The 26,618-nt window shown below is 36.2% G+C and overlaps 1 protein-coding gene across 3 annotated transcripts in view; it reads right to left on the bottom strand.

Moving 5' to 3' along the window:
- CLVS2 (clavesin 2) overlaps nucleotides 1–26,618 on the bottom strand; it is a 502,444-nt gene that overhangs the window by 474,109 nt on the left and 1,717 nt on the right. For all 3 annotated transcript variants that reach the window (XR_012378554.1, XM_025860820.2, XM_073893864.1), the window contains exon 2: nucleotides 16,799–16,973. Coding sequence is in view for 2 of the 3 variants with exons in the window: in XM_025860820.2 (XP_025716605.1) it covers nucleotides 16,799–16,973 (175 nt within the window). In the remaining variant the exon portion in view is untranslated. The remainder of the gene's footprint in view (nucleotides 1–16,798; nucleotides 16,974–26,618) is intronic.

The following is a 26,618-nucleotide window of genomic DNA, read 5'->3' as shown; positions in this document are numbered from 1 at the left end:
CATGTGGTTTGGCAGAGGTAGTTTGAATTTCAGATACTAATGTGAAGAAGAACGTATGTGCTGTCATTTGGATCTGCACAGCCTAGTTCCACTCCAGTATTACCTGGACAACAAAGTCCAGTTTGGAGCTATGGAGAGAGACAAAGTGAATCACCTCTGGAAAAAAAAAAATGTTACTGAAGATAGGGGGGACCCTCAGCTTAGCCAGCAGGAAGTGAACAATCTCCAAGCATTCATATATGAGTCCGAACAACATATAGTTTCAGGTGACATAAAGCGTGACTTCAAAGCAATTCACTCCTACTTCTTACTGCTAGAGCTTTGAGAACATTAAAACAGAATATGAGATAAGATTCTTGGATAACTGGGACTCCACTAAAGATTGAACATTACACAATGGATTCAAGAATCCTGTCTCTCACCTGTCTCTTATAATAGCTCCATACGACCATGAGATCAAAGATCAGGCACAGATAGACTTGAACAAGAAAAGAACTAAATTTACACACTTTTATTAACAGCCTATTTAAAAACCTGTTTCAAAGAACTAAGAAAAAATAATATAAAAGGAGACATTGGTATATTATAAGACAGCACTGTGATGGTGATAAATGTAACTTTTTTGACAGTCAGCATTTGCAGTGCTTTGACAGAGCTTTGCTCTCTCCAAATGGCTTGCTAAATGTCCAGTGTGCTGAGGTTATGAGCATTTCACTAGTTGAGGGTGATGCATCCTCAGGTTGAATAGCATTCTCCATGTAAGATGATTCATGGGAACTATTCTCACAGGGCTTTTGACAAAAACTGCCTCATCAATCTGTGTTTTAATACACTGTTTCCTTACTACCTATGAATTCATCATCAGTATTTGTTAGGATTATGGTTGATGGCATGCTTAGAGTGAACCAACAATATGTTGCAACTGTTAACAGTGTTTCCTTCTGTTTAATCCATCCTTTATCACAGAACCGCCAGACTTATCTATTAAAATATACTTATCCTATCAAGTTGAAACTTGACTGATCACCTACAGAATGGCATTCATGACCTTCTACTATTAGGTATTTACTAACTTTGGTGACCTTATTCCCTATTTTACTTCTTCATGAGTGTTAAGATATGACTAAATAACCTACTTGCTAATATCCAAATGCATTGTGTACATATTCACCTCTGTTTTTCCCCCAACTGTTCTCAGACTATAATGTGGGTTTTTTTTTTTAAGATTTTGTTTATTTATTTCAGACAGAAAGAGAGAGTGAGAGAGAGAGCATGAGCTGGGGGCTGGGAGTGGAGGGACAGAGGGAGAAGCAGACTCCCAGCTGAGCAGGGAGCCTGATGCAGGATTCGATCCCAGGACCCTATCCCAGGACCCTGGGATCATGATCTGAACTGAAGGCGGACACTTAACCGACCCAGCCACGCAGGTGCCCCTATAATATTTTTAACAATGCATTTTATTCCTTTCAAAATCCTTCTAGGACCGTCTATGGATATCTCTTTTCTTAATCCTTTCCCTAAGTAAGATATAATTGCCCTGTTCTTTTTGCACTTTTACAAATCACTGGCTATTTAGTAATATACGAAGTAAAATAAGTAATATATATTAAAATGATGTGATAGAATATGATATAATATATATAAATAATATATTAAAATATAAAATATATTTTTAATAGTGGGAAATATTTGCCAAACTGATCAAAATACATGTGGAATAATTATACTTTTACTTGGGGATAAACTGACAACATTTTTTGCGTTTAGAAGTCAACCAGAATGATACACTATTCAGAGACTATGTCATGACAGAAAGGGATGGAAGAAAAAGCGATACATATTTGGAGAAGGAAATTATAAAATGAAAAATATCAGATCGTTTCTAACGTTCAAAGGAACATACATTCTATGTTTTTGAAATATTTTTTATGTAAAAGACAGTGTATTAGGTGGAGTGGCAGTTACCCTGTGTTCAAGAGTTGGCATAAGAGGTGGTATAAAGTGCAAGATTTAGAGACAGGTTTTAGCTGAATTTAAGAAAAAGTTTTGTGCCAAACTCTTAAAGACGGCAAGGTCTGCCTGTAAGAAGCTGCACTAGCAGGCTCTAAGTGTGTATAAACAAAAGTTGCATAATCTTCTCTTAAGACTACCACAGAAGTTAATTCTTATGTAAGATGGTCTGGGTAGTTTTTAAGTTTCTTTCAAATGCTAAGATTCTAAGATTCTAGACATGTCGGGGCACCTGGGTGGCTCAGTCCCACATCGGGGTCCCTGCTCGGCAGAGAGTCTGCTTCTCCCTCTGACCCTCTTCCCTCTCGTGCTATCTCTCATTCTCTCTCAAATAAATAAATAAAATCTTTAAAAAAAAAAGATTCTAGACATGTCTACACTAAGCTTTTCATTACAGCATCTGACATAGTATTTGCTCCTGAATTGTGCACCTATTAAAACTGATTTAGATCTGTATAGAATGGCCAACAGCCCAATAAAGGATCATATAAAACGCCCAAGAAATAGCATCCTTATTAGATGAGAAAGATCACATTAGGAAGCTTTCTGATATTTTAAGACTCAGTTTTCCATTCACCTGCACTTAGTTATTAACCTAAACAGTCTATAGGAAAAAAAAAATCCAGTCATGTACCTGTAACCCTTAAATATTTAAAAGTATACAAATAATACATCAGACTGTATAAGATCATGCTTTAGGAAGAAAGTTGTAATCATCATGTCAAGGAGGGACTGGATAGGCGCAAGCTGGACTCAGGGCCACTCATTTGTCTTTTGAGATAACCAAGGCGAGAAAGAAGATTTCAATGAGGACAGGAAGGAAAGGTGGGTAGGAAAAGACATAGACAAAAAGTACCCTCCCCTTCTTTTCCATTATTTCTTGGTCTGTGCTACTATGGAATTCCAGCATCTCTGTGCTGGACTGTTACAAAATTCTCCTAAATTCCCACTTTTCCAGATTATTTCTTTAAAATTTATCCCACACAATAGATATTTGTATAGTGAAATCATGAACAAATGAATGACGTCATATTAATTTTTGTATTGGCCATTTTTCATGATTTGTTTTTCTCAAAATACCCATTGATTCTCCATTCTTTGTAAAATACAGTTTAAATTCAAAGTCCCTTCTATTTTGGCCCCCACCTACCAGATTCCTTCAGCTTATCTTTCTCACCTACCTTGTACCAACCCTTTACATCAGACTGCCTAGACTTATTACATATTCTAAATGCGATCCAAGCATTTTCACCTCTAAACCTTAGCTCTGCTGTTTCCTTCCTTTTATCTCCCTACATACCCATATTGTGTCATCCTTGACTATCTAGTTCAATTTTCAGCTCTTCCATAAAACCTTTCTAACATTTTTAGTCATACAGCATAATCTCATCCTCTGAACTATTAAACAATTTCTGTCTGTAAAATTTATTTTGCCATTTATTTAATTGATTTTAATAATATAAGGGTATAACTGAGAGTCAGAAATAGCATGTATTCTTTAAAAAGCATGATTGTCTTTATAAGGTGTAATTTCTGTCCACTTTTTTGTCTTTCAGTTCATCTCTGGCTATCTTATTCAGATTTGCATAAAAATATTTTTTAAAATAAGGCTGATTGATAGCTGTTGAAATTCAATTTCCTTCCTTCTTCCTACCAAAAACTAGTTAATACATGCCAGGTATATTAGTATAATGTTTCAGATTATATACCAGCCTAGTCACTTCATAAAACACGTTTTTTTAAGCAATCTGATCTTTTACTACAAAGCATATTTACATTTCCACTGACTCTGCTTCCTTGAAATCCTGCTGCAGATTTTTTTGTGGTCCCCAAACGTGACCCATCATAGCTCTGTATGTTAGCACTGCACAATTTTCTTAAGATGAGCAGCTGCAGCTGCCTGATTCTATTAATTTACTCATCAACCTATGTTAATATTATTTTAAAATAGAATCTTTTAATATGGCATATTGTATATTTTATACATGTATATTGTATATTTATTTGTTAAATAATTTGCTTTATTTTCTACTGTATATCATGGCTATTTGAAATAAATATTCTATAATTAAAATACTATATCCCCAATGGTAAAATGTGTAAAATGCAGAAAGAAGAAAAAAGAAAAATTTATTATAGTCCAATCACCCTCATGTAATAATTGTTTACATTCCAAACACATTAACATAAATGTGATAATACTTTACATTCGTTCATATCATATATATTTTACTTAACATTATACATAGTCATTGCTCATATTATTATAAACTCTTTGCAAACATTACTCCTAAGACTTGAAAGATCATCTGTGGTAGAAACAACTTGGTATTGTGGGGTCCTTCTTTATGGGGATCTGTACTCCACTTCTGGTCCTGGATTCTGAGTCTGAGAACTGGGTCAGATCAGGAAACTAGGCATGGTGTTCTAACCTTACATTGGGATAGCTGTCTTCATTCCTTTTCATTTGTTTTGGCTGAATATTTTAAGCAACACCTATTGTCTTCAAATCTATCTTTCCCATAGGAACACCATAGCCCCCAAAGGCCAGACCCTATGACTGCCACTCTAGCCTTGCTACTCATTATAATAATTGCTCTCAACACACTTCTGATGTTTAAATGCCATCACCTGGCCAGTATTATTTCTGAATCCTACGATCCCAATTGGTCACGAAGTCCTTTTAGTGACTTTCTCTAATGTATCAGCTCTCTTTTTCCCATAGTTCTTTTGATTAGCACTTCCTCTGAATCTCTCAAATGCCTGAGATATTACACCATCCAAAGTATGCTCTCCCAAAAATATCTTATCCTACTTCACCACAGGTAAAAGTTTTAAGAGCTGCAGTTCTACAATAGGCCTTTAGTCCACTCAAAACCAGTGATATGATCCCCATAAAAAACGCAGTCTTAACTCAAACACATAAACTATGAAACTCAGGATAATGAAAAAAAAAAAACCCTACTTCATCAGGGATTGTGACGAATTCTAAAAGTAGATGGGCTCACTTTAAAGGCAGCAATGACTAGAGAAGATCAAAACTAGAAAGCAGAAAATTGCAGACCCTAACAATGGAATTTCTAGGAGCTCTCCGTGGTGCTGCTCAATTCAGGCTAAGCCTCCTCTGATGGTTTCTATGCAGCACAGCAGTCACCTTAGCTTTTCTTTGGGTTAAGGTCCTTTCCAGATCTAAATATTTACAAAACTAGAAAACAGCCTCTTTCGATTTGCAGCAGAGTACTTTGACTCTTCTTTCACTAGCTTAATTACATCTCTCAGTTTAGCACCTAGCAGTAACCCACTATGACACTGACCATCTACCTGGGTTGAGACAACAGGCTACAGTTACCACCAAATGTAGTTTGTTTACTAGCTCTGTAGCAATCCATTATTGTCCTAAATGGAGTAGAATGTGCTTTCCTTAGCCATATTAGCAGAGATAATGGGATGACCAGAGGCATCTCTTTGAGATCTTCTTTTGAAGCCAGTTGATAAAGTTGTCTATCTGCCTGAATCATTACCCAGTTGCAAATAAATCTGGTTTTCTGAGCTTCGGAGTCTTAGGTTATGTGGGCCTATAGTTATTTCCAACAAAAAAAATTGTGAGTATATCCCTTAGAATTTGGATTTTGGAAATAAATTTATTCTGTATTTCACCCCAGAAAAAAATATATCCCTGGGAATTTAGATTAAAAAACATAATAATAACAAAACTATCGCCACATGAAAGAATAATAATTTCTCTCGAGACTCATATGTTAAAGTAAAAAAATGGTACCTCATGAACTTCATTTCTATCATTCTGTGATCAAAAACTAGATAATGATTGGCTTTAAGGCATTAAGGAATTTACAAGTCAATACAGCAGATTGAATAAGCTCACTGGCCTCACCTCCCTCTACAAATTTAAATGACAGTAAACAGTACAAACAATAGTAAATTTACAAAAGCAGTGTGAAAGAGGCAAAACAATATTAGTAAGTCAGATATTTGATAAAATTTTAAAATATGAAAAATACATGTAGTGTTGACTTCTACCTCAAAGATGGGATAATCATACTTTTCCTTATTCTTCCCATTAAGTATAACTTAAAAAACTGGGCATTACACATAAAGAAAACATGAGAAAACTATGAAAGGTGAAAGCACACCAGCTAGAAACCTTAGGATCCAAACAATGACCTGGGTAAATACCCTGGGTTTGACTTTGCCTCATATATCTCAGACTTAGAGCTCAGGAAACTGACAACTGGAAATTCCAGTGGGCACAGCCAAAAAAACCCTAACAAAAGTTTTCTCTCACTGGGCAAAGGACCAGGAAAGGTGCACACTCACAACATACAAAATTTTTAGGCTATAATTATGCCACTCCTGCCATACACCACAGCCGGGGGTGGGGGGAAGAAAAGAAAAAAGAAAAAAGAAAAGAAAAGGGAAGGGAAGGGAAGGAAAAAATGTGACCTCATCACCACCCACACCAACAAAGGGTGAGAGGGAAGTCTAGAATGGTACCTTTTCCAGACTGTTATGAGGCACCCCACCCCCCACACTGGTGGTCAGAGAAGAGTGAGTGAGCAGTCAGGACTTTCATTCTCTACTACGTCATCGTTAACATCCAGTTGTGAGCTTGTACAGTATTTTTATAAGACATTACCACAAGGGAAACATGAGATTTCTCTGTACTACTTCTCAAAACTGCACATGAATCTACAATGACCTCAAAATAAAATTTAAAAAATTTAAGAAATAAATACATGTGATCATAAGACATTATGATATACAAAGGATTAAGACCACAGATACAAAGTCCACAGTATAGGAATATGAAAAAAGGGATCAGAGAAAAATTCAGAAGAAAGAATAATAAAAATGTTTGTTTTTCCAACTGAAAGAATAATAAAAATATGTCATTATGGTCTGGTAGACACATAAAAGATCTGCTTCTAAGTGTGTGCTTGCAGATGCCAAAGATGAAGAAAGATACTAAAATCTTTTACAAAATATAAATACCTACAAAGCAACAGGGACTTATCTGAAATCAGGCTTCTTATCAAAAATAATGGCTGTTTCATAGCTATGAAGTAATGATTTCAAAGCACTGAGGGAAAATTATTTTGAATTTGTATTTCTATGTCTAGCAAAACTATCAACCAAAATGGAAATGGAATAAACACATTTAAAAGAATTCAAATACTCTGACATTTTACCCCCCTGTACTCTTTCAGGTAAAACAAACAACCAAACAAACAACAACAAAAACTAGAAAAAATGCAAAGACTTGAAGAAATGAACTCCAAGAAACAGTTAACATAACACAAGTAAAATTTTAAAATTTTCTGAGATGGCAGTTTGAGATAGGTAAAAATCATAACATGAAATAAAGAGCTCCTAGAATACCTTCAAGAGGAAAGTGGCTTCCTTACAGTACACAATATGATTGAACAACTAGGTACTAATGATGTAACTTTTACTTTATTAATTTCTGTACTGACTAAAATTATACTGACTTCTGCATGTATTCCCTGTGTGACTAAACAATAAGTAAAACTCCAACTGGTTTTTAAAGCACTTGGTAAATATTGGATGCTGGTGGACTCTACATCCTGGTTTGACAGAGATTCCATTCTCTAAATCTTTACAAGACTGTATATAGAAGGAATCCTTTCAGTGTTTTAGTAGCTAATAATCTTTCCTAGGAGTTTCTCAAGTTAAGTCACCTCATTAAAAAATGTATTCTCATTCTCAATTTTTAAAAAAGTCATATTCTCATTTTATGAAAATGAAGTCCCAAATTCAGGGGATTTCTCACTTTAAGCTAAAGCAACAATATCACTATAGTTGTCTTGGACACCGTCTTAAGACTATGGAGAAATTATTTAGCTTTTTCTCCCTTTAAATTCAGGATGTTTGGAAATACTCATCTTAGGAAAGTTGAACTGATTGAATCACAGCCGTGTTACCTTTGTAGAGATATAGTTATAGTGACCAGGTATAAAGAAATTACCAACCCCCTTATCTAGGCAAAACTAGTCAGATACAGAGACCGCAGTCAGTACAGAGAATGGATTGTAGGAAAGATGCACTTATCCAGTGTGCTTGAATGTAGCAATTTTACTTTCTTGAAACACTATCTAATTATCACCTCTTCCTTTCACAGAACATAAGCAAACATAAAAAAAAGTTATTTTAGGGAATCAGTTTTGTGAAAGAGAATACAAGATGTCCACCATTCCTCTTCTTCCTAGGATCACAGCTAGACTACACTTCTTCACTTCCTTTGTAGTTACGGGTATTTACTTGACTGAGTTTTCTAGCCAATAAAATTTCAAAGAAAGCAATGTGTACTGTTTTCAGGTCTGGCCCATAGAAAAATGTGTAACCCTCCATACTTTTTACCTTATAGGAAAATGGAATGGAATTGAGCAAAGTGACCTGAAAACTATACCTAGAAAATGGAAGGACAACAAGGTGGAAGGAACATAGTCATTGACTCACTAGGAGAAACACTTTATTGGACTTCGTGGAAAGATTATTGAGTCAATATACACATTTTGGTTTGTTTGTTATAGCAGCTATTACTACGTTATGTAACTACCTCACACTCACCCACATCTTAAAATTCGAACTAATTGGGATCTTGCAAAAATGTAGTTGACTTTAAGCTATAAAAACACACTGTTGGGGCATCTGGGTGGCTCAGTCAGTTAAGCATCTACCTTCAACTCAGACGGTGATCTCAGGGTCCTGGTCAGTGGGGAGCCTGCTTGTCCCCCCTCTCTGCCCCTACCCCATCTCCCTCTTTCTCTCTCTCTCAAATAAATAAATAAAATCTTTAAAACACATACACACACTGTTATTAATTGTGCATCAAACAGTAGTCTAGGAGGCACTCCTACTATGAGTTTGTTGTAGTTTCTCCAGTTGCAGATGTGCAGAAAACTAAGCCCATTAAAAACACTACATCAAAAACTAATGATGTAATGTATGGTGATTAACATAACATAATAAAATAAAATAAAAAAACAGATCTTCAGTACAGTTATAATGAAGAATAGAGTATCTTCCTTCCAGGTCAATCTTAAGAAAATATAACAAGAGTGTTACCCATGGATGAGACAAAAGAATCACTCACCTCCATGATTCTGGAAAAATGGTAGCAGAATTTTAAAATTTATGAAAACAAAAATGACACCTTAATTTGAGATTTCAAAAATGTTTGATTTAGATGTACCTGAGGTTATATTTATGAAGGCAAAATGACTAAACATTTGAAAAATAAGCATGTCAATTTTATCAACATCTGTACGAAAATCTGATGATATTAGGGTCCTAATCTTTTCCCAACATTATTAAGATATGATCGACAGGTAAAAATTATATATATTTAAGATACACAACATGTTTTGTTATATACACACATTGTAAAATCATTGCCACAGTCAAGCTAATTAATACATCTGCCACCTCACATAATGACTGTGTGGGGGGGGAGGGGTGAGTGTGTTGGGGCGTGTGTGGTAAAAACCCTTGAGACCTACTTTCTTTGCAAATCTCAAGAATACAGTACATTGTTACTAACTATAGTCACCAAACTATACTTTAGGTCTCAGACTTATTCATCTATAACTGAAAGTTTGTACCCTTTGACCAGCACCTCCCATTTCCCTCACCTCCCAGCCCCTGATAACCACCATTCTACTCCTGTTACTATGAATTTGAATTTTTTTAGATTCCACATGTAAGATCATGCAGTCATTTGTCTTTCTGTGCCTGGTTTATTTCACTTAGCATGTTTCCAGGTTCATGCATACTATTGCAAAAGGCAGAATTTCCTTCTTTTATAAGGTTGAATAGTATTCCATTGCATCAGAACTAATTTTTTTGAAAGGATAAGTGGCTGTTCACATTTTGCACTTTAGAACTGAGGAGAGTGAAAAAATAAATTTCCACTGGGGGAGAAGGACATATCAAGATGCATTTGCATTGCTACTAAAAAGAATAAAAGAGAACTTGCACTTACTCATCTTTTTTGTTCTCTCGTTAAGGACATATCTAAACATAGCCAATAAAATGAAACGCAGAGCAGCTCATGTGGTTCGTTCAGTTTTTCATTATGGATAATTATTTTCTATCCATTTATCGTTATCTCACTGACTCAGACCAAATGATTGCTATTTGCTTCTTTCCCTTTTGTCACTGCAATTATTTGGTTATTTGAGGCAAATACATTCTCCTTCAGTAGTGTAGAGGTATTAAATTGAAAATGTAGAGGTATTAAATTGTATTGACAATTACTAATACTTTAAGTCAGCAAGTATGTGTTAAGTAACTCTAGAGCACCCATCTCTTCATTTTTTGTCAAGGGTGACACGTACTTCTTACAACTAGACATTTTAAACAGATTTAGCTGCTAATCAAAACATAAAATAGCAATTGTAATGCCAGAAAAAATAGTAATATATATACATTTATATGTATATATGTACATATATACATACACAGAATTATCCTAGCCCACTATCAAAGGTTATATAATCCTTAGCCCGCTTGCTGAACTGAATATTATATATAGCTTTTACATGCCTATTGTCAGCTTTTAAAAAGACTCCAACGTCCTACTTCTGGGAACGAAACCTCTCAGCCAAACCACCACATTCTCACACCATGAAATAAAGCAACTTTAAGGGTTTCACTCATTTGTTTTAGGTTAAGTAACAACTGAAAGGAAGCACACTTAGCTCAGACAGCTATGCATGTGATGAAAAAAATGTCACTTTTTTTACACACTACCCTTGTCACTGTTTCTCAATATGGTTCTGCCTGTGCATACAAAATGTGGAAATAAACGCTCCCACCTTCAGGCTGTCTGAATGAATACAGTTCATGAATCTGTGTTCGTTTTTTAAAAAGATAGGCATGGTTTCAGCCCTCTCCCATCAATGCACCATAATGCTGCCTTAAGTTTACAAGGTAGCTTGAATACAAGAAGTTTCTGCTACTGTCCAAAGCATTTTAAGCCTGAACACTATTGGCAGGTTAACAACCATTGCAAAGAACACTGTTGCAAAGCACAGAGTCCTTTTGTTTTATTACAAATTTCTAGTTTACCCAATGTCTCACTGAGTTCTTTTTTGATATTCTCTCTTAACCATCACACACACACACACACACACACACACACACACACACACACACACACACAATTTGGAAGCTGCCAGAAATTGTGGATAGGATTTAGAGGACTGCACAAACTAATGCTGGACTGAAGTTAATGGGGCTCTTCACCCGCTAGTCTTGGACAGTGATGTTCCAAGTCATTAGCATGTCTTCTGCTTTTGGCAAGCTCCCCCTGGTAGGACTGGGCTTCCAAACAGTCAGAGCCAGAATTTGTAGAAGCAGTGCTGTCTGCCTTCCACATGAATGACCAGAGCTCCCAGAGCTAACAGATCGGTGGCCGCTCCTAACACTAGACCCTTTAGACCGAAGAAAGGGCTGGCATTAAGTACTGTGGATTGATTACATATTCTTTATTCTTTCACAAGTCCTATTTATTAAGGGCTCTTAAAATATCTGGCACTGATTTAGGCATTTTGTGATGGCCCTGACATCTGAGTTTTATGTAGCAACTCAAAGAGCTATTCAGTTCCTTGTTACAGCCAATCCCCCTGACAGCAAGCCGCGCCTTGACTACATTATGTACTTTTCAGCAGATGGAGTTTGGGGATTCTTGTGAAATTGTAAAAGAAAAGCACTGAGACACAGCAGGACAGAGCTAAGAGGGAAAAACAGATAAATATATCCGAAGAACAATGAACAGCACAGGTAGCGTTAGTATTAAGTTAAAAAAAATGACAAATGAGAGATTCTGGATTCATAAAAGAGTTTGAATTTTTCATTACTAAAGAGTTTTAAGAATGGTCATATTTTATGAGAAAAAAATAAAAATAGAACAAGGACAAGAAATTTAAAAAGAACATCGTTTCACTGTAAATTCAAACAGTCTTAGCTGTTCCAGGTATTTTCAAACATTTCATGTTTTAATTGGCTTCCCAGGGCTACAAGTCACATCCACTTAATCTTGTATTGATTTTCTAAAATGCTTCCTGTTACTATGACTACCCCAATCAATTAACTTCTTATTAGTAGCAAGATAATTTTCTTTCTTGTTTCTTTCCAATGAAGTCTGAATAATTTATTTCCACAAAAATATCTGTTGTTGCCTTCTATCTATCAAGGAACTACATTATGTTGGTAAAAATGTTTGAGGCCTTTTGTTTAAAAATGTGTTTACAGATTCTGCATGGAGAAAGCATACAGAATTGCCTTGGACCAATATCATGAGTGGCTTATCAATCTGTGGTTGTGTTGATAAAAGTTCTCTCTGGCTACAGAAAAGTGTCTTTCACTTGGCCTTTATCACAGGGAACTGAGAGACTTGCAATTACTCAAGGAGGATTTTCACTGGGAAGAAGAAAATCATTCTGCCATAGGTCAGCCATTGCGACTTCTTTAGTTAAAATTGTATTCCCTATCCCAAAAACAAATTTCACTTGTAGTATAGCGTGAGGATTTGGCATGGGGAGCGAAGTTACTATAATCTGAGCCTACCCGCTTTTTCTTAAACGCAGCCCTGGAAACAATAGAAACAAGATTCAAGAGAGACACTGGTCTTTGGAGTCAGACAACCTGGACTCAAGCCTTTATGTCATTTGAGAAAATTTGGTTAACTCTCCTAAACATCCTGAAGTTTCATTCCCTGTCCTATAAAATGAGATCAATATAGTTACTCCATGGTAGTATGGGGGCTCTCTAAATCTAACTTCTCCATCCTTCTATCCAAGTCCTTTCTTCTACTGAAGAGATCTTTCCAAAGCAAAGGAGTGATCAGGTCACTTACTTGTCCCAAACCTCCCCATGTATGGAGAACACAGGCCAAATCACATAGAATGCCATCCTCCATCCTATTGAAACAGTTCTTAGCCAGCCTTTCTTGGCTCATCTCTGGTCATTTGCCTCAATTCACGTCTCGGTCTGGCCACCTCAAAACAGATTTATCATGTAACTTCAACGCTTTACAGCTGTATGTTTGTTCAAAGCACCTCCCCAAAGTTCTCCTGTCCAAAATGTTCCTCCCGTCCTTGTCCACTCAGCAAACTCTTGCTCATCCTTCCAGACCAAGGATGTCCCCACAGTCGCCACCTTTCCAACTGTGCCTGGAGTTTCTCCCCCAGAAAACAAAGATTAATTTTTACTAGGTGAAACAATCTCATTTTTCATTTGGTTTCCACCATGAAAAAATATTTTATTTGGCACCTAACATGAAAATATCTAGATGCTCCTTAACCACACAGTGAAGTGATAAAAAAAAAAAATGCAATCTGTGTACTGATAACCTAAGCACTAAAAGCAAAAGATCATGTTATTCAGATCCCAAAGTTGACCGGCTTTAAGTCTAAATAGTCTAAGTAGTCACTGAATTGTAAGAAAACCAGCACACATGCAGAAAAATATGTCACCTGCCAAATAAGCTTATCCACATCAATTATTTTGAGCATGGCCATCACCTGTTAGGTACAAGATGTATCATTTCTAATTTAATACTATAAAATTGGTATAAATGAATAGACTGAGATTCAAACAAGGTAAGTAATTTGCCCGAGTATTTAGTATGTAGCAGGCTTATCATCCAAACCCAGGCCTATCAGCCTCTAAAGCCTATTCTATTTCCACTCTTCCACATTATCTCTCTATTGACCTTGCATTTTGATCATAAGTAGGTCTTAAAAGCAATGGTCTATGTGTCTTTCTCCCAGGTTTCAGGTGCTATCTCTAGCCAGGTCACTCAAAATACTCTTGCTTGAGAAAAAGGGGGTTGGTGTGTGCATTTAGATAGGTTATACCTAAAGAAGAAAAGAGATGGGGCCTCTTCAAAGCACAGTTGCATCATCCCATTAATAATACATATCATTAAAGTAAGTTTTCTTCCTGGCACTAGACCCATTGATGACCTTTCTTATTTTTACTTCAACTCCTTAGAGTATTTTTTTATGTTTGCCTGAATAAAAGTAACATATTATAGCAAGATTACAGAATGATATAAATTATCACTGAGTTATTAAAGATATCTTCATCTCTTAATTTCCCTGACTGGGTTCATTGGAAGGTGTTTGCTATTGTGGTAGTATTGGTAGTCTTGGTGATGGTAGTAGTTGTGTTTAGCAACCCAACCTAAAATTGTGTACATATCTTACTTCAAACATTTTCTTGGTCTTATGTTCTCAAAAAAAGTTTATTGATGCTTTGCCTGAAACATGGATCAAGGCAACAATGTTTCTCACAGAGCTTATGCAAAGTAAAACAGAGGAATAATTAGAAAAGTCAAAATGTTACTTCAGTAGAAGACAAACTAGGAAATCATGCTTGTCTCAATGAATGGAACGTTTTTAGCACATCTTCTATTCTTATTTGGAATTACTATTTTTTTATCTAGATATAGACATAGATACATAGATACAGAGCATTTAAAAATCAATCCAAACTGGAGAAAAACTGAGTTTAAAGGTTAATAACAGGGGCCCCTGGGTGGCTCAGTTGGTTAAACATCTGCCTTCAGCTCAGGTCATGGTCTCAGGGTCCTGGGATCGAGTCCTGTGTCGGGGGGGGGGTCCCTGCTCAGTGGGGAGTCTGCTTCTCCCTCTCCTTCTTTCTCCTCCTCCCCCACCCACCCCCCCAGCTCATGCTCTGTCTCTCTCTCTTTCTCTTTCAAATAAATAAACAAAATCTTTTTTAAAAATAAAATGAAGGTTACTGACATGTCAAATTTATTCCCCATAAAGACTTCCTTTCTTTTAAGTGGCTTCCCAGTTGGCAACCAGGGGAAATCAACCCTGCTTCCTCAGTCTGGGTCCTGGGAGAAAGGAAAGGGGACTGAAACCTTCATGGGGAATAGAAAGAAACAAGGCAGCCAGCACAGGTCCCCACCTGAGGAGGGGATCCCTCTCTCTCCAACATAAACACAGAGATTTAAATTGACTGTAGTTCCTATCTTGCTGAAACTTAGCACTTAAAGAAATTCGGATTGTGGCATGGCTAATGGGGAAGCTCCCAAACATGTCCCGGTTGTCAGTTCTCCCTCCTGGACTGACTTACAGCGCTACTATTGCATGACTCCATAAAGTATGTAAGTTGGCAAATAGCAAGATACTGAGTCTATTCTTGAGGTGTTTTTTTTTTCAATTTCTACAAATAATATGAGTTCTCCAGTTCTTCCTGTAGCTGAAGGCCTCGCCTATCCATCTTGCAAAAAGATGACAAGTTAAATTTAAAAAAAAAGAAAAAAATAATTATGAAAGGCTAAATTACCATTCTGTGCTAAGTAACATGGTTGTGGTAACCAATTTTCTTTATAAAGTGAAGGACACTTTACACACTGCTGGCAATAGTGCAGAATTAGGACTGATTCCACATGAAAAATGCATTTCCGAACATGCTTATCCTGTGTCCTCTCTCAACCCATATTAACTGTCTCTATGGAGTTTTACAAAAGATGTTGTTTAAGATAAGACAGGAGCACGGCTGACTCCCGCTGACTCACCCAGAGCAAGTCAGGAAACCTGCATCAGGAAAAAGCTATGCAGAGAAAAAGGATCAGTGTGCCTTATTCACTTCAGAGGCAAAATCCAAACTGTAAATTCAATTTGATTAAGATGTCCTGCTGCCTGGAGAAATGGACCATTTTTATTTAGTGAGTCATCAGCCATCAATTTAAGTGCCTACAGACACAGTCAGAAATTACTATGGAACAGAGATCTGGATAATTTTGGTTATTCAACATGAAAAAATAAAGTCTAGCATTCTGGCCTAATGAATGACAAAGATATAATTAGTCATTTTAAAACAAGTGATATTTTCAGTGGTAAAAGTTACAAAAATTAACTGTTGACTTGCAAACTTCTAAGATGCATGTTGAATATACAGAGAATAGTAACTAATACCACTCAAGAGTTAATTTGCAAATTTGTTAAAGAATTTAAGATTTATTCCATAAGTATTATATACAAGGTACTGTAAAGCAAACCACAGAAAGTGGGAGGACATCCTAAAACTTAAAAAGTAGGTTTATGACATGTCACTAATTAATAATTGATTTTCCACTTTATAGTTCCCAACCAGGTTAAGAGTCATTCACTGGAAGAAGCACCATTCCTATGTAAATTCCATGTGATGGCCCTTCCACCAAAACAACAACAAAAACCTGAATTAAGTCTAGAGAAGTAATTCAAAACAGTGATTCCAAATCTTAGATATCAAAATGCATATTGATTGATTGCTTTCCTAACAGCTTTTTGGGCAACATGAAGATATTAATGATCATATCCCTAATTCAGGAGGTTAAATGGAATAGTAAAACAAATATTTAGCTAATAATTAATATACACAGAAAAAAAAGAGAAACAAAACAAAAAAGCCTAAATAGCTAATAAAATCCAAAACGTGCTCTTTGTTCTGATTATCATGATAAAAATCTCAGGTCATCACCCACATTTATGCTTAGACATAGTGAGGTTTGTACCTAGTACTACAAACTCCATCTATTAAAAGGTCCGTATCTTTCAACTTTTCTTCTATAATCCTTTGTCCAGTTAGTGTTTTAGTGTTAGTGCTAAAAAACTATTTTAAAAAAATGTTTTTATTATTCTTTAAGTAAGACATTTTGTCATTCTAACACATTAGATAAGAGAAGTCAAACACGAAAGACTGAGAAACTGGGTAATTTGTCAATTTTTACCTGAAGGCCTTCAATAGCCAATCGCAGCATGCTTGGTGTAAGTTTGGAGGCTTGCTTGAAGGTGAAGTTACTCCAGTCTATGATCAAAACAAATCCATTCACTTGAAGCTCAGGATCTTCAATCATGGCTTCTAAAGAAAGTAAGATGGCACGCAAAATATCCACCAGTGTGTACCTATCAGCAACAGAAATGGACCGCATTAAATCTAACAATCACTTTCGGCAAAGCTGTAGAAAGTGTTTAGCATACTGAAAATTCCTTTTAAAATACCTCAGGAGTCTGAAGATAATTTTGTTTAGAAATCTTTTTCCAAGAGGAAATTTATTTGCTGCACTCCAGGGACATATTAGAATTTAACATGTATTCTCCCAAAACAAACTAAAATGCTTTTGAAAATATTTTGTTTTCATATTTTACAACCATTTCCTTTACCTCCAGGCCTTCCTATGATTTTCTAAAATCTCATCTCAACTATCCTGAAAACCAGGCATGGTATTTTTTTGAAGTAGTTCAAGAATGCCCTCAGTAATACTGACATTTCACACCTTCACATTTGGAAAACTTGAGAATGAGATTTGAAGGAGTTTCACCAATAAACAAGAACACTAGGGTAAACAGCTATGGTTAAAAATGTCAGCAGATTTTAATCACTCATATGGAGTTAATATCATAAAGACGCAATGAAAGAAAGAAGGATACAGGATTGAGTCTTTATCTTCTTCAGCCTTGCACCTTAGCACAGTGCCTGGCACATTGTAGGAACGCAATGAATGCTCTTTACGTTCCTGTAGAATGGGAGTAGACTAGAGCGCCAAGGCACTAATTACAGAGTAAGATACTGCCTCAGCGAAGGCAACAGAATGAAGAGCAAAGTAAAAAAGGCCAAATTTGAGAAGTATTTTAGAGGTGAATTTGTTAAAATGTAATAATTAGACACAGAGACTAAGATTGAAGGAAGAGTAAAAGATGACACAAAGATTTTCTAGCTTCAGAGCCCAAGTAAATGGTAAAATCTTTCATCAAAATCAATAATGCAAGAAGAGAATACTGTTGGAGGATCTGGAAATGTAGAGTTTGGAATAAAGCCCATTGTAGTGTTGGTGAGAAGTATGTAGTACACCCAGAAAGATAATATCAAATAAACATCTGAAAAAGTAGATCCTAAACTGAAGAGAAAGCTCAAGGGGGGAAATTCCAAAGTCAAAAACACACAGACCCCAAGTTCAAGTAAGTGAAGGAGGTAATGTAGTCAGAGCTGAGAAGAAAATGAAATAGTTATTCAAGAAGGGAATCCCAGCATTTCAAGAAGAATCACCAAATTTATGAAAATGTTAACATTTCAAGTTTTTCCCCCTCAGATATTCAGGTGGAGACATCTAGGAAAAGCTAGAGAAAGAAATGTTGACTTCAGGAAACAGGTGGGATGGGAAGGTCTGGTGGATTAGGGATAGAAATCCCTTCGATGAAGATAGTATGAGGCAGTGAGTACATATGAGGGAGTAGTTCTATTTTTCACTTCTAGAAACATTTGGAGGCGAATGGAGAAAGCATAGTAGTCCAGAAAGGAACTTCAGGTGATTTTTCACTTGCTCTGGGTCTCATTTCCTCATCTGTAAAATTCAGTAGTTTGGAATAGAATCCCTTTGGGATCCCAGCATTACTCAAGCCTACGGCACGGTGTCAGAAGACTTCAAGATGGAATCTCTTCCCTGTCCTTCATTAGCAGTGTGGTCCTGGACATGTCATTGATCTATAATTCTGAGGCTCAGTTCCGTTATATGAAAAAAATGGAAGTACCTATGATTAGCTTACTCGATCTCACTGGCCATGGGGGGCAGGGGAGGCAAGTTAAAGACACAATTCAGGGGAAAGCAATTCCACAGTGTTAGGTATACAGCAAATGCTCAGTAAATGTTGGTTGGAATAGATACAGAGGATGCTTTTTATTGTAATGGTAACCATAGACATAGTGTACTAAGCAGGATATAATCAGAACTAAAGGTTATTTGTATATTATACTTAAAAATGAATGATGATCTTTAGATAGCTTATTACTCTTATAAAAGGCAAGAATCAAGAGATTATTTTTAAACCTTTGGAAGGTATGTAGCCTATCTTACAGGCATAAAGACGTGGCATCCCAAAATACTTCCTGAATACATAAGATAATAAAATTTTGTGTAGAGTTCTATTACCTATTTGTCTTTAAATCTGTAAAATATGTATGGTTGAATACCTTATTTGTCACTCCATGGCTGGCCTATCTCCTCTATGAATATAATAGCCTAACACAGTGTTACAGCCTTCCTCCTCCATCTTTCCAGTCTGTGTAGGTTTATAGGCTTTTTGTCATATTTCTGGTTTAAATTTGGAGACCTGTTTAAAAAAATACTCATTTTAATTCCTGAAATTCAAAATAATAATTTTTCTAATTCTTAATTAGAAAAGCCCAATTTAGAATTTCTCCCCATTATGATTATTCTTATGTTACCTATAGGAACACCAAATAGCATTAATAATACCAAAATGGCATTAACTAAAACTTGAATCTGAAATCAGCTTTGGAAGGCTGATGTATTATATCCAGTGAGAATAAACCATAGCACCAGTAAAGGCAGACATCAATAGGCAATTTGTTTTAAATAACACATTTTAAGTATGGTTTTCCAAAACTGAGGCCAAATCAAGAGAAAAATTTACAGACATATCATTATTCCCAAGGAAATATAATAAGGCAAATCCCATGATCAGCGATGAAGAAAAGCAGGTTTGCCAAGTTTTCAAGAGCAAATTTCACCAAGTTTTTAAATTTATTATCTTTCTTCAAAAAGAGAATCAAATGATCCTTATATAAATCATTTTGATGTCCAAATTGAAGAAAAGAAACATTAAAACATCTTAGCTAACTGCATTCAAAGGGCAGGTCAAAACTACTCTTGACACTCCAGTCCTCTGTTGTCAAACATGTCACATTACTACCATTAGCAGCTCAGCAGGCTCTTCATAAGCAACACATTATTACATGAGATCTTGCCAAAGTCTGTCAAATATCTTCCAAAGAAATGGAGGATTTTATTAATTTTATATCTTCCGGAATCCTACTTTCATTCTTCTCTTTGAAATTATTTTTCACTGTTATAATCTACAAACCTGAGGCCACTACAATAAGTATGCTTGTGTTTGAGGTTTATCTCCCAACTGTAGGAACTCCACCATTGTTAGTCTTCCGTTATATGTTGGAAGAAAGCCATAAATAACAAACTAGCACATTAATGCAGCTCCCGACTCTTGATTGTGCTTCTCAAAACAGCATTAAGTAAAGCCTGCATCTGAAATCAGCTTGGAGAGGATGACGCATAGCAGGTAGTAAGAAGAAATAATAACACCAGTAAGGGATTTTACAACTGGGATGCCAGACTATATAGACCATTGCTCTTGAAAGACAGCAGAGCTGTGATAATATGTAAAAACCATATGGAGAAGACGAACACCTGTATCTCCTACAGTCAAGAGCAGGGAAACTTGTTCTCCTGCCTCTGGCCATGCAAGGATCGGGGGTGCTGACTGACCTGTGCCGTCCTGGGGCTTACAGTGTGGCATCCTCTACAACTTACAATCCTTGCAAAGAGCAACCTAAATCACAAACAGGTCATTTCCTTCCTATTCCCCAACCTTTTCTTTCAGCTTGACAAGGAAAAACTGGCATCTGGGCATCACATTGAACAGCACAACAAGCAATTTCCCTTTGTCACTAAATCAATCAGCTGTTATTAAATTCTTCATTAAGGCTACCCCCACCTCTCAGTTTTCATTAAGCCACATTTCTCATGGCTGAAGCACTTCTTATTAGAAAGGTGCTGAGGGGAAAGGCAAAGGCGAAGAATTGCCTCTATTAATGCCTCGGGGTATCATTAGCGCCAAAGCTGATGAACCTATCTAGGTGTTTTATATTACTGAGTGGTAATAATAATAATACCTCTATCTGTGTAATCGTTTAAGATTTCCAAGGCAATTTCAAATGCATTATCTTAATCTCAAAACAAGCTCAAAGTCTCTATGCTGGCTTTGTTCCTATTATTTTGGAGATGAGGACACAATCTCAGAGAATTTGAATGGTTTGCCCAGAATTATCCTGGGAGTAAAGCGGGGAGCCTAGATGAGAAGCCGGGTCTTTCTGACACTTGACTTCTTTGCACTCCCCATGCCACCTCATACCTAGAACACAGTCTAATGAATAGCTGTTCTGCTTTCTCAGGTCTCCGTGGCATGTGTGTCAGAAGACAGATCAGAAGTCAATACCAACGTGGCACCGTGCCAGATTAGAGGGCAAGCTCCAACCTGGCCCCAACAGCAGGTTTTGAGGAAGGAAAGGCGAGAGACATTCCTAAGAGTCTGATGGGAAGAGGAGAGGTCTACAAACCCTAGAGAAAATATGAACTCTGAAATAATCATCTGTCTGGCTTATATCACTGAGCACAGAAGATTAGCTGTTTGAGCCTTGCTTTTGTTTTACTGCTGTGGGAATGTAGGTGAGTGAGAACAAGTGAATCACTGAAAATGAAACATCTACAGGAATAATGTCTTTCTTTGGAGAAAAAAAAAGGTAAAACAGGGTGCACCTACTGCCCTCAGAATAAATAAAATAAAACAAAACAAAATAAAGTAGAACTGTGCTGGAAAAAAATGCTAACATCAGAAATGGAACTTTTCTTTTAAGGGTAGAATACTCTCAGCAAAGGTCTGCTAAGTGCAGTCTTTGTCTTCGGAGATTTACTCCAGCAACTGAGCTTTCTAATGGTCTATTCTGATGTTCAGTCAAGATTTTCTAAACGTTAGATGGAATTCTTTCCCCTAGATTTGTTTTTCTCTAGACTCCTTTCGGTAACTGTCTATACACACACAAAAAGTTTGACCAACTCACTTACTAGCTGTATGGTCATGGGTGAGATACTCAACTGCCCAGAGCCTCAGCTTCCTCATCTGCAAAATGTGGATATCAATAGGACCTGCCTTGTAGGATTGTGATAAAGATTTAATAGATTAATGTTGTAAAGGGTTTAGAAGAATACCTGGCACATCACACATGCTATAAAAGCCGTTTTAAACGAATGAATAAATGAAGTAATTAATTAATGAATTAAAATGAAACAATAAGAGGTTAAATTCTGTTAACGGAGAAGGCGATGTTCTCTCTGCACAACACTGAGGAGCCCGCAGCTGTCCCTTGGCCCTGAACTTCGAGCACAGGCAAACAGTACCCACATTAAGCACTTACAACCTCTCTGGTAGTTATTTAGCACCTCATGTTTTTTCTTCCCAGAGCTCATATGCCCCTTGACGGTACAAAGAATGTGTTACATGTCTTCATTTGCCCCTGGCACCTACTAAATTTCTATGTATGTAACAAATGCTTGACTCAGGCGTATCTTTTAAAAAAATGATTTGAATTGAGTACTCTTGGCTCTGTTTGTTATTTGATGTTACAAGGACCTGACATACAGGGACATCCTTCCCCCCACCCCCTATCAGGAGTGCTGTTTATTGTCTTAGTAAAGTATATGCACCTGCTCCCTGTGATATAAAAGAGCTCAGCCTTTCTCAGAATGCAGGAAATGTAATTCATTCGCTAAGGATAACATTAATTTACTATCTGTTGGCTTCTGTTTTAAAATATCTTTAAACATTTCTTTTGAGGCATCCTTTCAGTGCAGTAACTTCAAACCCTTTGCTTCTCTTCAACTTTGTTTAAAGTTGCATATCTAAAATATGAAAATAGCCCAGTTCATGCCAGACCCCATCAACATCCTACTTTAAGGTTGGCACTCTTGGTCTTCGTTGTTATTTCAAGATTATTTCACTAATTACTGTATAATTGCCCCAGTTTCTAGAGACCATCCTATTTTTTCCAGAGATTTATTCCAGTATTCCACTAACATTTCTCAGGACAATTTTATTTTCGTTCCCATTTTCCACGGTATGAACCAAGGGCATAGTTTGGAATAACCTGTAGTTTCCAGAATATTTATGAAAAGAGCCTCCTTATAAGGAAGCAATACAGAAGCTCTGCCGGGACAGAAGTCCTGTGGAATTGACACTTGCCATTTCCAGTTTTGACTGAATCTCAAAATCCACCCATAACACAGCACAAGATGCCTCCAGGATTTGAAGGGTAGGGATTCCTGACCTTGACACAATATAAAACACTGTAAAACAAAAAATTGAAACATATTTGAATAAATATAAGTAAACTTTAATAAACTGAGACAAGAAGTCTTCAAAAATCAGGCCTCAAAGTTAAGCCTATAATCGGGCTCCCTGCTCGGTGGGAAGCCTGCTTCTCCCTCTTCCCCTCCCCCTGCTTGTGTTCCCTCTCTCGCTGTGTCTCTCTGTCAAATAAATAAAATCTTTAAAAAAAATTAAGCCCATATTTTGTTTGTTTGTTTGTTTGTTTTAAGATTATTGAGTATGAGTGTTTCTCCTTAATTATATAGTTAATTGCCCTTGACTATTCCTAGTAATTTTTACTTTATTTTGTTTTATTTTATTTTAGTGCACTTCTAGAGAAGAACGAAACTTTGTGGCTGGGATTAAAACAAATTTGTATAGTCTATGGCTGTTTTAAAATGTTAATTTATTATCAACATAACCTTTTAATTTAGAGACTGACCACATTATTTTAATACATGGGAGCATATTCACAAGTCAATCAGAACTTGCAAATATCATTATTTTCTTTTTCATGAAAAAGCCACACAATAAGAATAAACAAACTGACAATAATATGTTTTTTAGGCAAATTCCAGGATAAGCTAGAGAATCATAGCCTGATGTTTGACTGGCCGGTCTTCTCTCCCTTCCACAGCTTCAATACTATAAGCGATCATCAATGTTTATCATGACAAGCCAAACATAGTGCAAGATGGTCAGTGCTTTGAAATTGCCACTATATTAGGCATCATTTTGGTTTAGCTGTATTTAATTGTTTTCTACTGGTTATTAACCAGATTCCAGATAAATGTTTGTTTGATGTACAAAAGTATAGAGAACTACTTTATAATTCTAATGAAGTAAAATACTACTGATGACCTACTGGCCAACTATCAGAATGCATGTCATCATTATGTTTCAGGGGCCCAATCCACTCATGAATATTCACAGGAAGTATGTTCCAGTGAATTTCAACTTCTCAGATACCTGCTCCTATACTCCAGAGTCTAAACCAGTCTCTACTTTAATTTCAAGCTTCCTTTTCCTAAGATAGTATGATCTCTTCTAGCTTCATGTTACATTATCCTCACACTCTATTGTTGCAATCAGGTGGACAATTTGAAGGTATCTGTTGAGTCCTAAGCAGGACACTACCATTCAGGAAGGAAACACAGCATATAATGCATGGAAGACTACTGCATCTTAGCGATTTGGTGTAACAGTTCAGTTGTTTTTAATTTTATGGAATTTATTCTTGTTTTCAGAAATTATGTTAGACAATCTGAAAGAAATGAGATAAAATTATATGAATCTTTACCAAGGTATAGCCTGCTCAACAAATGTAATAAATCATCTGACCCTGTTCTATCCTTTTTAGGAAAACCACAGACCACATTGAAAGTCATTTTAACATTCTACTATTTCAATTATTTTTTAGGTATGTTAGAAGGCAGGTACACTGTAAATATTTTTATTTTACCTTAGTCTTCCTGAAGATTCCATGTCTCTTATAAAAGCTTTGGAAATGGTCCAATTCTTTGCAATAACCTGAAACTGACCTGCACCACACTGCAGTATAAAGAGACACTATTTTATTTATAGTCACCATCTCACACACATTTACTGTTGCTAGTCCCCTGAGGAGCACAGAAAACTGTCCTACAAATTTCACACAAGAGAAAGTATACAACTCAACAAATATCAACTAGCATTAACTCTAGATCACCTGCTATTATAAATATAATAACATAAGACTTAGTCTTTTTTGTTATACAAATTAGTTATTTCAGAGGTCTTTACAAAATTTTTTCAAAATTCGATTAAAAGAATCTTGCTTTCCCTTTTGGGAAGTTGGAAATAAGCTGTTTTGAAAGAAAGGGAACATTTTCTTCTACCTCATTTCTGGAATTTCCCTGTGTAATCCTGGACGTTCCCACCAATTGTCTCTTTAAAACAATGCTATTTTACTTTCTTAAAACAATGCTGCTTAAAAAAAAAAAAAAAAAGATTGTTAAAAGCCAGGCAATTAACTGAACAACTCAAGGAAGGTGGTCAGAATTATGATCAGATGTGCAGTCTTCTCAAGAGACCCAGGTTGTTTGGTCTGGCAGGATGAGAGCAGGATCCGACTCACAGAACGGGAGAGGCGTGGGGACCGAGAGAATTTGGCATGTGGCAGATCCACCTAACAGAACGGTAGTATGGGAAACATTGAGGGAAGGTGGCACAGACTTTGTTAAAATTCAAGTCAGATAAGAATTGAGGCTGCAGAGTGTAGAAAGGAAAGGGATTCAGACCCAAGGTCGGAAAGGGGCTGGTGACATCCTGATACTAGAGGAAGAAACCGCCAGAAACCATCCTACAGGCTTCAGAGCAGTTCTTATGCACATATCCCAATGATAGAAGTTTACAGAATATGTCAGGAGGATAGAGCTACTTATCCACTAGTCCTTGTTACTGATATATGCAGATCTGAGATGGGGGGAGGGAGTAAGAAGGAGAGAATGATTTTTTTTTCTAAGAATATAGGAGGAATTTTAGACAAGTTCTAAATAACTTGTATGCCTTCTGATCTTGACATAGTATAACTTCTTGATTATACCTGTTTGTTTCCAACTGTAGAAGTAGAATTCATAATTTTTAGCCTGTAGGTCCAGATAATTTTTACAGGACATAGCTTCTCATTTTTAACGTCACATACATGAAATTTTAATGTTTAGGATTTTTGTGTAGTTTTAATAAAAATAATTTTATATGCCTATTAGTAAATCATCTCCCATTGTAGATTTCCAAGGAGATAGATTTTCATTACTAGTAACCTATCCTTTATATGAAAGAATAAGACAGACAACTAAAACAGTTTCTTTGGTAAATCTGGAGTAATCAGCTTCCCATGTAGATGAGAACTATAAGTGACTTTCATCTTAATTAGGCTTATAAATCAGTGTGAATATTAGTTAACTTATAAAAATAAGTGAAAAAAGTTCTGATATACATGCATGTCTCTCTGAACGCAATCTGCCTCTCTAATGATATCTTTGACAGACCCTGAGATATATTTAAATATAAAATTTCCACAGCACCCATTTCACTGTAGCTCAATAAACAAAATGCCAATCTAACTGACATATGGATTAGGTTCCTTCTTGAATAGTTTTTTTTTCAATTTTGATATATGCAATAATTGGTTTGCATGACCTTACAATGTACATCTCAGATGGGAAAAAAAATAAAAAACTTAAAGAGAAATTGTGGTCAAAAGATGGCATTTCATGGGCCTTTAAACTTTGGCACCTGATAAAAAGTAGAGTGAGATCTTTGCAAGTAACCAAAATAAGGAATAGACCTCCATTCCCCCTCAGTAGCTAACTCTGTAAGTTTCTTAGCTTTATGATTCCTTAGGTAGTAATTTGTCTTTTTATTTACCTAAAAGAAATCAGAGTAGTTCTCAACTTAGAATTACAGGGAACAGGTAACTAATGAGTAAAAACTTGTTAAAAATATTCACTTACATTCTAAGATTCCAACAGTCTGAGAAGCCTCTCTAGAAAACCATAAGATCAATAAGCTTTCTCAGTAACTGTAAAAGTCTTTTACAATTGTTCCAGAGAT

The sequence above is a fragment of the Callorhinus ursinus genome, unplaced genomic scaffold, assembly GCF_003265705.2.
Source record: "Callorhinus ursinus isolate GAN/ISIS: 27379988/994484 unplaced genomic scaffold, GSC_fseal_2.0 scaffold6, whole genome shotgun sequence".
NCBI classification, from domain to species: Eukaryota; Metazoa; Chordata; class Mammalia; order Carnivora; family Otariidae; genus Callorhinus; species Callorhinus ursinus.
Note: the sequence above shows the minus strand (reverse complement) of the source record. Positions and strands in the feature narration are given on the sequence as shown.